The sequence below is a fragment of the Anarhichas minor genome, unplaced genomic scaffold, assembly GCF_050575085.1.
Source record: "Anarhichas minor isolate MPS153535 unplaced genomic scaffold, ASM5057508v1 ptg000005l, whole genome shotgun sequence".
NCBI lineage: Eukaryota > Metazoa > Chordata > Actinopteri > Perciformes > Anarhichadidae > Anarhichas > Anarhichas minor.
Window position 1 is genome coordinate 1,437,799 of NW_027466451.1, and position 15,898 is coordinate 1,453,696.

The 15,898-nt window shown below is 42.8% G+C and overlaps 1 protein-coding gene across 2 annotated transcripts in view; it reads left to right on the forward strand.

The window, feature by feature from the left end:
• The window catches only part of fanca (FA complementation group A), a 34,886-nt gene that overhangs the window by 15,288 nt on the left and 3,700 nt on the right, over positions 1 to 15,898 (forward strand). Inside the window, exons 17-41 of one of the 2 annotated variants that reach the window (XM_076075696.1) lie at positions 128 to 216; positions 361 to 421; positions 504 to 553; positions 844 to 914; positions 1,837 to 1,935; positions 2,106 to 2,239; positions 2,315 to 2,385; positions 5,549 to 5,648; positions 5,816 to 6,003; positions 6,114 to 6,210; positions 8,070 to 8,273; positions 8,389 to 8,462; positions 8,568 to 8,696; positions 9,272 to 9,350; positions 9,530 to 9,693; positions 11,659 to 11,764; positions 11,857 to 11,916; positions 12,019 to 12,123; positions 13,615 to 13,730; positions 13,946 to 14,105; positions 14,533 to 14,595; positions 15,172 to 15,265; positions 15,362 to 15,437; positions 15,535 to 15,679; positions 15,753 to 15,851. In XM_076075696.1, coding sequence (XP_075931811.1) covers positions 128 to 216; positions 361 to 421; positions 504 to 553; positions 844 to 914; positions 1,837 to 1,935; positions 2,106 to 2,239; positions 2,315 to 2,385; positions 5,549 to 5,648; positions 5,816 to 6,003; positions 6,114 to 6,210; positions 8,070 to 8,273; positions 8,389 to 8,462; positions 8,568 to 8,696; positions 9,272 to 9,350; positions 9,530 to 9,693; positions 11,659 to 11,764; positions 11,857 to 11,916; positions 12,019 to 12,123; positions 13,615 to 13,730; positions 13,946 to 14,105; positions 14,533 to 14,595; positions 15,172 to 15,265; positions 15,362 to 15,437; positions 15,535 to 15,679; positions 15,753 to 15,851 — 2,634 coding nt within the window. Of the gene's footprint in view, positions 1 to 127; positions 217 to 360; positions 422 to 503; positions 554 to 843; positions 915 to 1,836; positions 1,936 to 2,105; positions 2,240 to 2,314; positions 2,386 to 5,548; positions 5,649 to 5,815; positions 6,004 to 6,113; positions 6,211 to 8,069; positions 8,274 to 8,388; positions 8,463 to 8,567; positions 8,697 to 9,271; positions 9,351 to 9,529; positions 9,694 to 11,658; positions 11,765 to 11,856; positions 11,917 to 12,018; positions 12,124 to 13,614; positions 13,731 to 13,945; positions 14,106 to 14,532; positions 14,596 to 15,171; positions 15,266 to 15,361; positions 15,438 to 15,534; positions 15,852 to 15,898 lie in introns of both variants that reach the window. The other variant, XM_076075690.1, reaches the window with a different exon arrangement.

Below are 15,898 nucleotides of genomic sequence, written 5' to 3' on the forward strand. Positions count from 1 at the left end.
TCATATCTAGCTCTAGTTCCAGCACGCAAAATGTGCAATGTTTTCATTTGCATCAAAATCTGTATTTCAGCTGATGTTTTTTGTTATCTTAATAATTTATAACAGCGTGATGTTTGTGTGTGTGCAGCCCCAGTGCCAGGCCGTCCAGGATGTGGAGAAGGCAGTGTCTCTGTTTGAGAGCACAGGAAGAATCTCTGCCACAGTCATGGAGGCCAGGTATTCAGCCACATCGTCACCTCCCCAGCAGCACATTTATAAAGTACACAACAGGTCCTTTAGACAATCTGGGTGTCATGTAGATGTGAGAAGTGAGTTAGACGGAGACACGGACGGATTATTGACACTCCTGTCCTCCCCCAGTATTTTCCGGAGGCCATATTTCCTGGCGCGGTTCCTCCCTGCTCTGCTGACACCGAGGATGGTGAGCAGCTCTATCTCACTGTTACTGCTACACATTTCTCCGATGTGAAGCGAGTTTATCTGACGCTGTCTTTCAATTCCAGCTTCCCGTCAAAGCTGACGCTCGGATGAGTTTCATAGAGGCTCTGAAAAAGTGAGTTATTATCAGAAGCTTGTGAAATTGCTCTTCTCTTTTCTCCAAGGCAACTTTTTTTAGACTTGAGTTTATATAATTTGATCCTGTTATGTATTTATTGTCTCCCAAAATGTATTCCTTTATCCCTTTTAATCTAAGAAAACTTTTAATTTCGCATCACTGCTTGTATGTTTGTGTTTGTGGGCCTGATCAGAACAACCATCAGATTGTGAATGTTCTTTACCAATCATGTTTAACTGATTCTTTTGTATTTTCCCTGTTATGACACTTTGTTTTTCTGCATTCAGGGCAGATAAGATCCCTGCTGCACAGTATTCATCTTATGTGGAGTCCTGCCAGAAACAGAGGCAGCAGGATGGTAGGTCATTCGCTCATTTATTGTAGTGGATACTCACAAAATTAGATTTAGTCTAAGAATGCAATCAGAAAAACAACCACATACAAAGCAGTAAAACATTTTATTTCATGTGTTTAGTTTTATATTTGCTTCATAGTAGTTTAGAAGGTTATGTAATACAGATATGACAATATTTGACAATTGAATATGTTGATGTTTTGTCTGAAATACCCGAGAGTGGCTCAGCTTACTTCCCAGTACGAACTCTTGATTAGCATATTTTTAAACTAATTTGGTCCTCAAAGTTGTACAATCCATTAATACCCGAATGTAGAGCTATTTTACCTTCCTCATTCATGTGAATGAGACTGGACCTCGGGCTGGGAGGCGGGGTTAAAGGAAACGCTAGTGCTCCGGGAAGATCTGCGTAATTTCTGCCGAATTTCAGCTTAATTTCATATTTGGAAGTCAAACTTTTTTTTGCTTCATACGCCACTGAGCAGCTTTCATAGGAATGAACGTGGCTCCGCCTCCAACTCTGTATCCACTTCTCTTCATGCATCCACGGTTCTAGATAGGACTCAAAGCGTTCGTGTTTTCTTCCAGGAGAGTTTTATTTTCTCTATGCATTCTAAACACAAGGTACATTTATTGTGTGTGAGCAAGTTATGTCAAATTAAAACTCACCTGGAAGAAAACAACAATTACAACACGTTTTCACAGAAAAAAGGGAGAGAAAAAGTCTCCTGGCAAACCTTTTTTCACCTGTTCTTAAGTCATGAACACAGGAGACAAAACTATTTACATCAAACATAGAAAATTGATCAACAGAATTTTATTTTACTCACAAGTTGCTTCTCAGGGCTTCCGTATAGATGTAATGTACGACAATTACGTAACTGAAATAGCCCATAACTGCATTTACACTGTGTTGTGTTCCCAGGATGTGCAGTGTGTTTGGACACCAATGATGAGCCTCTGGAGGTCCTGAAGATTCAGCTACAGGAGTTCACAGAGCTGCTTGTTGAGGGGAATGATGGAGGTAGGCAGATATCGACAAAGGACATGCAGCACATCACACACAGGCTTGGTGTCCTGTAGTCAGGACTCCAAGATTAGCCGTTATACAATGTCGCCCAGGTCTACAATGAGACTGCACTGTGAGGCTGTCTCTTTGAATCCCTCATCTCCACACCTGACCTGTACCCTCAGAGATGTCTGCCCAGCTGTCCAGGATCTCACACACTCTGAGCGTCATCTTTCCCGGCCGCAACGATGAGCCGGTTGGAAGGACGGTCATCGAACTCCACACGAACACCCCGCTGTCCCCTGAGCTCCACGTCAAAGTATGAACTTCTCTCCATCAGTGAGCCGCATGTATGTCAGCATGTATTCTTTCATTCTTTCCCTCGTGTTCTCAGGTCGTCAGCATGATCCTGAGAAACTTCTGCCAGTGCGTGCTCGACGCTTCCAGAGCAAACCCTCCTAACAAGTGAGCGCTGCAACTTTTTTAGGAAGTCTTGCGCTAAACAAGAAATTTAATTATTGTCAGGGTATGAAAAATTGGGGGGGGAAATCCCACAAATGTATTGAGTATCATTTAGTGGCCATACATATACATTTATCTACATACAGCACCTGGAGGGAAGCATTAAAGGGATAGTTTGGTTTTATGAGGTATTTATCAATATTTACTTTTTTTGACATGAACCAAATATTCAGTTTATTTAAAAAAATACAATATTCCTGCTAAGCCTTTTACATTGCTAATGAAAAATGAATATTCCACTGAAATTCGCGTTTACATGCAGCAGTACGTACTCCCTCTTGAAAAAGAAGTCGTTGCAATATTTGCACATATCCAAAAACCTGTTGATGGCCAAGTATTTCTTAATGTTTAAAAGTAGGTGTGTTTCTCTCTGTCACCAGATATGTGGGGTTTTCTTTTGGGCATGCATCTCTGCATAGTGTTAGCTAGTTGGTTTGTGGCCATGTGGAGCATTTGCGAAAAAACAACAACATGGCAACGGCCGCATTCCAAGATGGCGACGGTGAAATCGGCGAACTTGAGGCTTCAAAACATCAGTCCACAAACCAATGAGTGACGTCCACTTTTTATATGCGGTCTATGGTTGTATACATTTCCACAGAATGCTCCTAAAACCAGAATAATATTGGCATCTCCTACACTTCTTAGTGGGAAAATGCTCCATTTGGAATAAGCAATTACAAACAGAATATGATGTTTACATGAGCATTATCAATTTGGAAAATTGTCATATTCTGAAAAGAAATGGAATATTAGTGTGCATGTACAAGGCGGTCGTTTTCTGGGAATTAACAGATTCCATCTGTGTTATGAGATTGCCTCTTCCTTTTTATTTATTTCTTACGTGTGATAAAGTGATGACAAAGCAAGTGCAGACAAGGGCATGAACTCCCAAAGAGCTGAGGGGATAATACAAAGTAGGACAGAGGACAAAAACAAAAGGGGGACAAAAGCAATCTCAGGAGTTTAACACAGTTTCAGACAGATGGGTATGAGAGGAAAAATGGAGGTCCTGCGAAATGGATGCAGATGGGTACGTGTGGAATGTGTGCACATGTGTGTGTGTTCTCTAATGTGTGTTCAGGGTGTTGGGGGAGTGAGTGGTATTGAATACATGTATATATACAGTGGGGAAAAAAAGTATTTAGTCAGCCACCAATTGTGCAAGTTCTCCCACTTAAAAAGATGAGAGAGGCCTGTAATTTTCATCATAGGTATACCTCAACTATGAGAGACAAAATGAGAAAAACAAATCCAGAAAATCACATTGTCTGATTTTTAAAGAATTTATTTGCAAATTATGGTGGAAAATAAGTATTTGGTCAATAACAAAAGTTCATCTAAATACTTTGTTATATACCCTTTGTTGGCAATGACAGAGGTCAAACGTTTTCTGTAAGTCTTCACAAGCTTTTCACACACTGTTGCTGGTATTTTGGCCCATTCCTCCATGCAGATCTCTAGAGCAGTGATGTTTTGGGGCTGTCACTGGGCAACACGGACTTTCAACTCCCTCCACAGATTTTCTATGGGGTTGAGATCTGGAGACTGGCTAGGCCACTCCAGGACCTTGAAATGCTTCTTACGAAGCCACTCCTTCGTTGCCCGGGCGGTGTGTTTGGGATCATTGTCATGCTGAAAGACCCAGCCACGTTTCATCTTCAATGCCCTTGCTGATGGAAGGAGGTTTCCACTCAAAATCTCACGATACATGGCCCCATTCATTCTTTCATTTACACGGATCAGTCGTCCTGGTCCCCTTGCAGAAAAACAGCCCCAAAGCATGATGTTTCCACCCCCATGCTTCACAGTAGGTATGGTGTTCTTTGGATGCAACTCGGCATTCTTTCTCCTCCAAACACGACGAGTTGAGTTTTTACCAAGAAGTTCTATTTTGGTTTCATCTGACCATATGACATTCTCACAATCCTCTTCTGGATCATCCAAATGCTCTCTAGCAAACTTCAGACGGGCCTGGACATGTACTGGCTTAAGCAGGGGGACACGTCTGGCACTGCAGGATTTGAGTCCCTGGCGGCGTAGTGTGTTACTGATGGTAGCCTTTGTTACTTTGGTCCCAGCTCTCTGCAGGTCATTCACTAGGTCCCCCCGTGTGGTTCTGGGATTTTTGTTCACCGTTCTTGTGATCATTTTGACCCCACGGGGTGAGATCTTGCGTGGAGCCCCAGATCGAGGGAGACTATCAGTGGTCTTGTATGTCTTCCATTTTCTAATAATTGCTCCCACAGTTGATTTCTTCACACCAAGCTGCTTACCTATTGCAGATTCAGTCTTCCCAGCCTGGTGCAGGTCTACAATTTTGTTTCTGGTGTCCTTTGACAGCTCTTTGGTCTTGGCCATAGTGGAGTTTGGAGTGTGACTGTTTGAGGTTGTGGACAGGTGTCTTTTATACTGATAACGAGTTCAAATAGTTGCCATTAATACAGGTAACGAGTGGAGGACAGAGGAGCCTCTTAAAGAAGAAGTTACAGGTCTGTGAGAGCCAGAAATCTTGCTTGTTTGTAGGTGACCAAATACTTATTTTACCGAGGAATTTACCAATTAATTCATTAAAAATCCTACAATGTGATTTCCTGGATTCTTTCCCCCCATTCTGTCTCTCATAGTTGAAGTGTACCTATGATGAAAATTACAGGCATCTCTCATCTTTTTAAGTGGGAGAACTGGCACAATTGATTGCTGACTAAATACTTTTTTTCCCCACTGTACATTTAAAATGGTGCAAGGAGGGAGGAAGCAAGAAAAAAAAAAAAAAGGTTGTAATGAATAAATTATACTAATGCTAATTAAAGTACACATACATATAAGATAAATGAATAACTCCAAAAAATAACAATAAAATTAAATACAAAAAATCTTTAAATGGCTATAATCATGTATAAGTGTGGGTGTGTCAGGTGGGCAGTGGTGGTAGTGTGTGTGTGGGGGGGGGGGGCAGAAACCAGACCAGACCATCAGGGGAGCCACCCCAAAGCGCAGGTATAGCGGCAATGTGACTGTGGAGCCGGAGGTGTAGAGCCTATTAAATAACTTTTTTTGGTCTGCCATTGCCAACAACTGACCATATACTTCTCCATCATTACAGGCAAAGCCCGTGGGCCTCCAGGTTTGTCAGTGCACTGCTCGGCAACACGCAGCTCCTCTCCGGCCTCATACACGGACTCTGGGAGCTATTTCATAACCAGGTACACAAATCCATATTCCGATGCTCTACATCTGTATTTCGCTGAGTGCCTGTTACCTCCCACCTTTTTGGACTACGTTAAAGTCACTTCACCTCTTTATTCCTCCACGCCGCTCAAACCAGTACATGCTCTCTTCAGCTTCACGAACCTCTTCTGTCCAAAAAAAGGCGGCGTCGCTCAGCGCCACCCACCTACTCGGCCTGGCGGTGTTTGCGGTCCATCTCCACGCCTGCATGCCCCACGGTCCTCTGGTCCAGCTGTTCCCGCCCACACTCCCGGAGCCGGTTCGCGTGGGAGAGGCTCTTAGCTCGGCGCTGGTCTGCAGCACACACTCCAACATGCTCTTCTGTGTCAGGTGAGGTTACGTGTGGATTCCTTGAACGTTTCTTGTGTTGCCGGTAATATGTGACACTGGCGTCTGGCCCGGCTGCCACCTTCACTCACAGTCTTCTCGTTGCCATCCAGGTTGTGTGTGGCAGCTTTGTGTTACGGGATCTGCAGAGGGGACTCATTGCCTCAGCAACAACAGCAGGACTACATCCTCAACAGCTTCTATAAGAAGGTGTCTTTTTCATCTTACTGTCAATAATGTCATGAGGTTTGTGTTACTTAAAAATCTCATAAGACTCACACCGTGAAAGGGCAATTTGGGAAATTCTTACACCATTTACTTGTAAAAGGGTTGAAGCTGTGATAAAGCAACAGTAGAAAGGTGCTGAGGTGTTGTTGTACTTAAAGAGTAACTAAATCCCCAAACTTTTTTTCCAGCTGAAAACCACTGTATACGGTTCAAATCGTGACATTTTAGTGCAAAGTATTTGAATTCTTCATATTGTGTTATAAATATAGATAGCGACTGCCCCTTACTTGTTAAAACCCGGCTATTGCAATTGAATTTTGCTATTGGCTGAACTAGAGGCAGGTGATGAATATGGAGGCAGCTTTCATCACCAACAAAGGTTTGTTTTTAGATGTTAAAATACTTCATTTTGAGTAAATGTTTTGCCGCCAAATCAAATAGTTTACAGGATATTAAATCATCATTTCTTTATAATGCATTTAATACTTGACTTTTTTCTTTACAGGGATCTCATAGTCCATGAATATGAGATACGAGTTTACAGATAATTACAATCCCTCCTCGTCATTGTGGAGGTTAGTTTATGGCTTTTTGTCGATTACACCTATAGTCTATGAGCATATGCCTGGGTTATACTCGTTGCCTTTTTGATTCTTCACAGTTCATTTTCTTTATACACCCTCTGGCGTTTCGTAGATTATGCAGCGCATAGAGTATGAAAGCCTCTGTTCATACTCGGAGCTTGCGCGCCGTCTGCAGAGGCTTGCGCTACAGCGCCAAGCACGAGTATAAGCTAAATTTTACCCTTTCAATTACCCAGTGACTCCCTTATGCTAATCGTTAACATACATAGAGCTAATGCTAATTGCTAGCATCAATATATCTAAGCCTTGCGTATTTACTCAAATTACAAATGTTTATAAGAGTTTACAATGTATTTTTTCAACATAACAGACTCTTTTACTGCTCTCTTACGTAACCAGAATCATAACAGTTAGCATGCTAGCGATTAGCATTGAAAAGGTGGAAAGAATCGTCTGTCATTAGACGGTAATTCAAAACATGTAAAGGTTAAAGTTACATAGACCAAGACCAGCAGTTCAATTTATTGAGAAGAAAAGCAAATATGTCTTTAATGAAAATTAAGTCATTTTAACATTTATTTAGCTCTAGATCATCCCACTACTGTGAGCGAGGGGGAAAGAGAGGGCTCTGGACTGATCCAGCTGTATCTGCCCCTTGTCGCTGTCCTTGTCTCTCAGACCTCAGTCCCCACAATTGTACAACCAAAACGCATAAAGTTGGCGGTTTGCTAGTCAGGATTGGTGATTAATGTATATCTTTGCCACCTATGAGAGTAACTACAGAGAACTCTTCAACGGTGTAATGGTTCCACCAAGAAACCCTCTCTGGGGGTTCTATCTAGAATCTTTCCACCCCCAGGGTTCCACTGATAATCCTTTTATATTCCAAGGGTTTCATCTATAACTCGATCAGGGCTCCTCATTATGTGGGGCTGTGCGACCCGCAACAATCCTGGTTCACAATCAGTTTTTGGAGGTGGGGCTTGGCGGATCTTTTAAAACCCATGCTTTCAACAATCCTTTAAAGAACTGTTTCAAATCATTTTATTTGAATGAAAAGGGTTCGTAACGGAACCCTTAGTCTTACAAATAACCGTTGACAAAAACAAAAGAAATGGTTTCTCAGAAACAAATGGTTGTGGGTAGAACCACAGCCCTTCAGGAAGAACCCATTTGGAACCCTTATTTCTATAGACTATATTTCATTATTATATTATTGTATTTGTTATAACTCTACATATAACTGTGTTGGTTTAGCTCCTGTACCTCATCCCAAGACTGTCGCCTGAAACCAGAGGAACTCCCATCACTGCTGGCGGTCTAATCGGTGACCACCAGGAGGAGAACCCGCCGGGCCTGTGGAGCAGTGCCACAGATGCCAACGGCACCTGGAGGAAGACCGCTTGGCATCTGTGGAGGCACCCGGTGTTCCGTCAGCTGGAAAACACGCCACAATATCAGGTACGTTATTTTCAATGAGCATCGGAGAGCAACCAGTGGCTTCCTTAGTTTTACTTTGTATTATTTGTTAAATTAATTTGATTGATGAAAACCTTCAACCTTTATGTTTGTCAAGCTATCGTTCTCAGAATGGGTGGCTATCGAGCTCAGAGTACAGAGAAGTGAAGACGCCCTGTCAGACCCAGAACGGTAAAGGAATGGAGCACACACACACACGCACAAAGTGTCTAATGTCTAGTGGCTCCTGTAAGAGCTTGTGTGTGTGTGTGTGTGTGTGTGTGTGTGTGGGTGTAGTCAGGAGTACCAGCAGTGGGCCTGCTGGGAGCTCTACCTGTCCCGTCCGGAGGAACAGGGAGGCTGTGGTGGAGACACGAGGATCCTCTGCTCTCATCTGCTCAATGCCGTCATGGACCAGCAGCTAAGGTCGGTGTACATGTTGACGACACGTGTCCCGTGTGTCAGATTGAATTATTGTACATAAACACACTTTTAAAAAAGACATCGAGTTGTAATAGATTTCTTTCTGTTGTGTAGCTGAACTTTTTGCCAGGTTTGTGTGTCGGGTCTTTTTGATAGAAACGCTCCAAGAAAAGATATAACGGGCGGCGTGAATGACACCTGAGTGTATGTATATGTCTTTATTCAGTAGGTTTAAGAAATCTGCTCCAAGTGCTGTTTCTTTGATGAAAGATTGTTTGAGCATATTGGCACAGCCGATTGTCCACTGATCACAGGGTTGGAGGTTCAATTCCCGGCTGCAAAGCATCAAAAGCAACATAATTATATGACACACATGCTGAGGAAGACAGAGCCTGAAATGTCTTTGTGTTTAATATAAAAACAGATTCAACTCAAAATAATATGAACATATCATTATTTGACAGTTTAACTGATGCACAAGGTGCACCTGATCTTAAAAAAATAATAAATTAATAAAAAAAATATATATTTTCACCTTAAGTGAGGATGTAACTCTTCTATGTATTTTACGTCAACAGCAACCAGAGCCTGGAGAAGCTGCATCACAGAGTGTCAGAAACAGGGACCTGTCTGCCAGACATCCTGTCCCGGTTACAGGTGTGTATACTGTTAAGCTGTTCAGTTGACACAAGTGTAAACTGTTAAATTGCGTGATGTTGTGGTCCTGAATGCATTCATTGTTAAAACGTAAAAAAAATACTTAAGAAGGTGACGTTAAATCAGAATCTGAACAACAGAGTGTGTGTGTGTGTGTGTGTGTGTGTGTGTGCGTGCAGGAGCTTGTCTATGACATGGAAGTGACCAACCTCTGCCGTGGAAGCAGCCGACCCGACGTGAGCGACGTCCTGTTGGAATCGGTGTCTCAGAGATGCTCCTCCTCAGCTCCACCGAGCATCAGGGCCGAGCTCAGCCTGCAGCACACGATGAGCACGTGGAACAGGTGCTCACACACACACACGGACGTACATGTCATGTAGATCAGGGGTGTCAAACTCATTTTTACTCCGGGCCACATCAGCATCATGGTTTCCCTCAAAGGGCCGGTTGTAACTGTAAGACTGTATAACTGTAACTACTCCTGACATATTGTTAACTAACTCTCTGCTTTTGATTATTGTTTATTCAAGTGTAAAAATATTGTACATGAAGTTATATAAATGTAAAATGATATTTAAGCACATTTCTGTTATTATAACATAAATAATTTTGATTTAGGGTTAAGAAACCCACATTACTCTATCAAAGATCAAACTTTTAAAGAAAATAACAAAGACAAATATCATCAAACACAAGTTATTACATTAACTTTGTTCAAAGCTATTTTTGTCACCTCTCTGCATCACTAATGTCCCTCCCTGCCGTCGTCCCGTGCATGGCAGCTACATCCAAGAGCTCCTCACTGAGAGTCAGGTCTGCCTTGAGCCTCTTACAAACATTGATAGATGATGTATCTCGTCTCTTAGCTAGCTGTGTTAGATTGCTGCTAGTTCCTGAACTCGGTCTGCGATGGTGTTTCTTCACAAACTGACATTTTTAAAAGTCTGTATCTGGTCGGAGCTCACCTGCTCACATACCTTTAGCAGCACTGGGCTGTAGCTTTTGTAAATATATTCTGCTGTGATTGCAGTCTGCCTTTTAATTCTTGGACAATTTGATGTTTTTCTTGGAGGCTAAATTTAGCTCCGTGTTTGGTGTCAAAATGCCGACGTGAATTGTATCCTTCATCACCGACACGCATCATAACACAGAAGACAGACCCGTTTTTCTCCCTGAAGCACAGACATGTATTCGCTTTCCCATCTTAAATTACATTTTCTTCCCTCTGCATCAATTTTTCTCTTCGTGGACATTTTGGGATTATTTGTCAATCTTTTTCAACTCAATCACTTGTTGGAAAACCTCTTTACAGGCTGTCCACCTGTTTTAAAAAAAAAAAAAAGGTAATAACTAATTAACCATATTGTTACCAAGTGACTGTTAGGAGGACAAGTAATCAATGTCCAGCCACGGTGATAATACTTCACAACATGCTATCTCATAATTTCAACTTTCTATCTCATAATTTCGACCATGGGGATGTTTTTATTTTCAAGTCTAACTTTTAATTTTTTTTCCAAAATTAAAAAAAATATATATCTTTTTTTTTTTTTTTGCTGGCGGATTCGCGGGCCACATAAAATGACGTGGTAGGCCGGATTCGGCCCGCGGGCCTTGAGTTTGACACCTGTGATGTAGATCATGTGGTGGAAAATTTCTAGGTTAATCGGGAGACGAGAGTTTTTGTTCACAAATTAATAATGAAGTCATCAGAAGATTCGAAGTTGTCTTTTTCCATTTATTCTCTTGCAAGAGGGAAGAAAGCACAGCAACTACGTATTCAGTAGACTGCGTGAAACCTTAGACGAAATGCAATATTCAACATCCTTTATGCATACAAAGGTTCACGCCTTTACAACTTCAGATAATGCGTCAAAAGGGGAGTATGGCATTTCAGACACAGGCTGTCTGTCTCTGCGGACATTCATTTCTGGAGTCAAGGTCTCTCTGTGTCTTTGTCTTACCAACAAAGGCACAGTGTCTCTTCACTTCTCACCCTTGTGGGAAAAGATAACAAGACACCCGGATACAAAACTAATTAAAATCATCTGCAGAAACTGCTGTTCTGTGTCTGCCTGTGTTCCTCACTTTCAGTTGTACATTCTCTAAAATTTCACATGATACTACAACATATTTTCCCATTACAATCGTGTGTGTGTGTGTGTGTGTGTGTGTGTGTGTGTGTGTGTGTGTGTGTGTGTGTGTGTGTGTGTGTGTGTGTGTGTGTGTGTGTGTGTGTGTGTGTGTGTGTGTGTGTGTGTGTGTGTGTGTGTGTGTGTGTGTGTGTGTGTGTGTGTGTCTCTCACAGGGTCCTGCTGGCTCTCCCAGCAGTGTTGCTCGTTAAAGTGAGGTCCGAAGGAGGGAGGGAGACTCTGGAGTGTGACACGCTGATAGAACATGTCAACCAGCATCAGGTGAGCTGCAGAATAAATCCAATTTTGAATGTGGACTTAATAGAGCCCACTTCTTTCTCTGTCTCACCTCCTCTCCGTCTGTCTGACTGCAGAGGAAGGCGTGTTCTCCGGTCGGCTTGCTGTCCTGCCACCTGACGTCACACCTGCTGAGAGTGAGAATCGCTTCACTGAAATCTAAAGATGAATCAAATCTAAGGTGTATAACTTCTTGCTCCAGTTGAGTTGAGTCCGCTCTCTGCGTGTCCTCTCTCCAGGGTGTGTTGTGTGCTGGCGCACGCTGCAGACAGTCGAGGGAAGAAGTCGACAAAGCCTGGTCCCAGATCAGTCTACGCTGTCCACTACTCCTGGTCTCCACAGCGGTAATGTTTGTTCTCCACACAGCTGATGAACTCGATTTGCTTTTTCATGCCGACTTCTGTCTTACACACGCTGATGCTTTTTGGATAGGATCTTTTTCCACAGAAGGCGTTTTTACTTGTAGGAAAGTGTAAAAGATACGATGAAAGATGCTTCGGTTTCATGGTCCTGATGGTGTTCATGCTGGCTCATTGTGGGTAAAGAAATAATAATTACCAAGCTGGGGGAGGGGGTAATATTCCAAGGAAAAACTCTGGAAAAAAAAATTCTGAGATTCAACTCACAAATTTGCAAGATTTTTAAATTATCAATATATGACGAAACTACTATATAATGTATTTTGCACTCTGGGGCTCACGTTAGCGCAGTGTTTAATGGTGGCATCTGAGGTTGATCCAGTCTTACAAAGTGAAGCCATGTGGTTCCATAACAAAAAAAACAGCTCTATTTTTCATGACCACGGTTTTGCACTCCACTAGTTTTTTTTTTTCTCATAAATGTATTTTATACTTAATAATCTCACAAATGTTTTTTTTCTTTTCAGAGAATATTTTTCTCTTAAATTATCAGAAATTCTCATCAAGTTCTTTCTCGGAATATTACCCCCCTCCACCAGTTCTGTAATTTTTACCTACAGTGGCTCTAATACGCGGCCGTATAAATGAGACGACTGAACGTCCTCACGAGAGCACTCGTCCTGCTTTAGCTTAGTAGTGGTGACGTGAAGTCATCGTGATGTAGTTCCCTTACAGCCTAACTACTAGGCTTTTTACTTCTTCCAAATGCATTCACGTGTCAAAAATCATAAATGTGGTGTTCATGTGTGAAGATTATCTTGCTGAACAAAACGTGTAAAACGTTTGTTTGTCACAGAGATTGTTTTCAGCAATAATCCAAAATCCAAAGGAAACCTGCAGAACTATTTTGTGGTAAAATGATCTTACAGAGAATGAAGGGGAGACGTTAAATGCAGATTAAAGTGAGAAAATGTAATATGCCAAAAACATGCACCAATAGAAGACACATCCGGTCATAAAGAACACGGAGAAAGTCACAATGCGTGTCACGCTCAATGCTCTTCCTCACTTTTCTGCATTCCACGGCTTCCCACCTTTTGTCTATGCGTCATCACTGACACATCTGGAAAGGCGTTTTTTATACTGCTAAGTTGTGTCATGCATCCCTGTGAAACAATCTAAAATAAGAAAAAGAAATCTGCCCTCTAAGTATAGCGCCACATATTTTACCAGTTTCTGTTACATATCAACTTTTTGAAGAATCTTGAGAAAAATGAAACCACAAGTGGAATTTCATTCTGACTCTTCTACATTGAGTAAATACGAGTAGAATGACTCGGTAAGTACATCCTTTCTGCATTATTTTGACGATAACATGACATGGTTATATTATGTAAGTAGGAAGTTCATGAAATCAGTACTAATGCAGACCTCATAAATGTTTTTTTTACTTTGTGTGTGTTTGTGTGTGTGTAGCACTGGTGGGAGCATGTGTCTCCGGTGCTTTTGTCCCTGTGGCGTCGCCTGTGTGACGGAGAGCCTCTACCAGAGCAGCTGCAGCTCCTTGCTGACTGTCAGAACTGGGCCTGCAGGTGAAGCTTCATTCTCATGAACCACCGTCTCTGATCTCATGTACTTCCACATGCCAGCGTTGAAACATGTAACTGATGGTGTGAGGGATGAGAAGAACCGGCATAATCTGGATCCCTTCAGCTTCTGTTTCAGTCTGTGTGTTTGTCTCTCTGGTGGTACGTGTGTTTGGTATTTGCTCACATGAAGGTGTTTTTAAATTCTGTCCGGCATTTAGTTTGGAGAAGGGGCTGCCGTCGTTGCCGGTGCCCACGGCTGCAGCTCTGCTGCTGGCCGCCAGCCTGCACCGCGCCTGGCGAGGCCGCGGGCGCAACGAACAGGGCTTCAGCGCTGCCCTCAGCGTGCTGCGGCCAGAGAGGAGCACGCAGCACCGACAGGTGAGAGCAGAGAACTCTCTCATAGTCACGGCATTTTGACCACCATTCAGTCAAAAGCGACCAGCGTGTTTGTATGTTTTGAAAATAATAAACAAGTAATTAAAGACTAAAAACAGCAAACAGCAGTTGAAATAAACAGCGGGCACCAATGAAACCCAAAGAAAGAACTGAAGTAATGATATATACTGTATATACATTTACACATTACACATCTGTTAGAAATGCATCCCAGATTTCTGTATTGGTGTCCATTATCCCCATTTGTTCTGTATATCAGACGTTCATATGAGGCGGTTTCTGATATCATGTAGGTTAACGATGGGTAAACTGTATGCCATAAGTAATCATGAGTTTGATCTTTATTACATAATCTCCAAACATGGATAAAAAATATGTTGACCTGCTGCTGCCTCATTTCTTTGTCCAGGTGCTTGTTCTTCTGCTCTTCCTGTGTGTTAAGGACCACCTGTCATCCCTCCTGTATCCACAGGTAATTCACCACTACCAATAACTAACCCAGACAATATCCACCAGCAGGCAGGTTGTGTTCAGGTGTAGACAGGTAGCTTAGTTATAACGTAATCATTTGTGAACTTCAGAGGTGTAACATTACAGACATGAGTGTGATATTGATCTTCTCATCTAACACTCAGTCATAAAGCACAAAGCATATTTCCCAAAATGTTGAACTATTCCTTTAAAGGGCCAGACCATATCTACCAGCGTGACGAATTAGACGCCATCTAGCGGAGAGGTCCTGCCAATAGATCCCCTAAACGCTACACGCCGGCCCTTTAAGATAATGCAAAGGTTCTGCACATTTCAGCTGCATAAAAACTCCCTGAGGAACAAACTTCACCTCATGTTTACTAAGTTTCAGCTTCAAGCAAAGCCCCGAAACTGTGCGACACAAAGGACCTCAAGACATGCGTTTGCCAAGTACACAAGTAAAATTTTCCCAAATGATTTGCCCAAAACATCTCCCATATAGCGGTAAAGCCTCTAAGCACACCAGCTGCCTCTTTTGCTTCTACTACAGTCTCTGTGTGTAATGTTCCGTCTGCAGGAGAGGAGCCTCCAGACAGACACAGATCTCTGCAGCGACCTTCTGCTCGCGTTAGTGGACTCGGCAGACTGGCTGCTCGTCTTCCAACCAAACGGTACATCGTTTAATCTTCTCAAAAACTACGTCTCGGTCCACTCTGCACGCTCAACATTAAATCTAACAGCCGTTTGTTTTCTTTCTAAAACTCAAGAACGAGGCGTTTACCAGCCGATCGCCATGGTGACGTCAGATGAGCTGAACCGACTGATGCCGTGGGCCTTCTACAGGTTAGTTCTTTGTTTACCATCATGTTGTCACTTTTAGACTCTAGATACGACCTGTAGAGGTTAGACTGTTACAGCACTTCTTAATGTGTGCGTTTAGCCTGCTGCTCCAGCAGAGTGCCGAGCTGCTGCGGAGAGCGGCGTGTTGTCCGGGCTTCCTCCACACCTCCGTCCTCTGCTACGTCGCTCTGCTGCAGCTCTTCCTGGAAGGAGACGTGCTCACGCCGGCTGGCCAACCCGATCAGGTGACCGAGCCGCAGATGATGTGGTTTATTTCAGCGTGGCGTTATTCAAACCATTCAAATTTGTTTTTGTCAGATGGAGCCTTTCCGGATTCTGAGCCACGCCAAGCAGTTTCTCCTGAGACTGATTCCGCAGACGCCTCCCACCGCTCTGTCCTCCAGCCGACTCAGACAGGTAACCAACACCCGCACGCCTCTTTTTTTTTCCAGGATCTTCTGCTG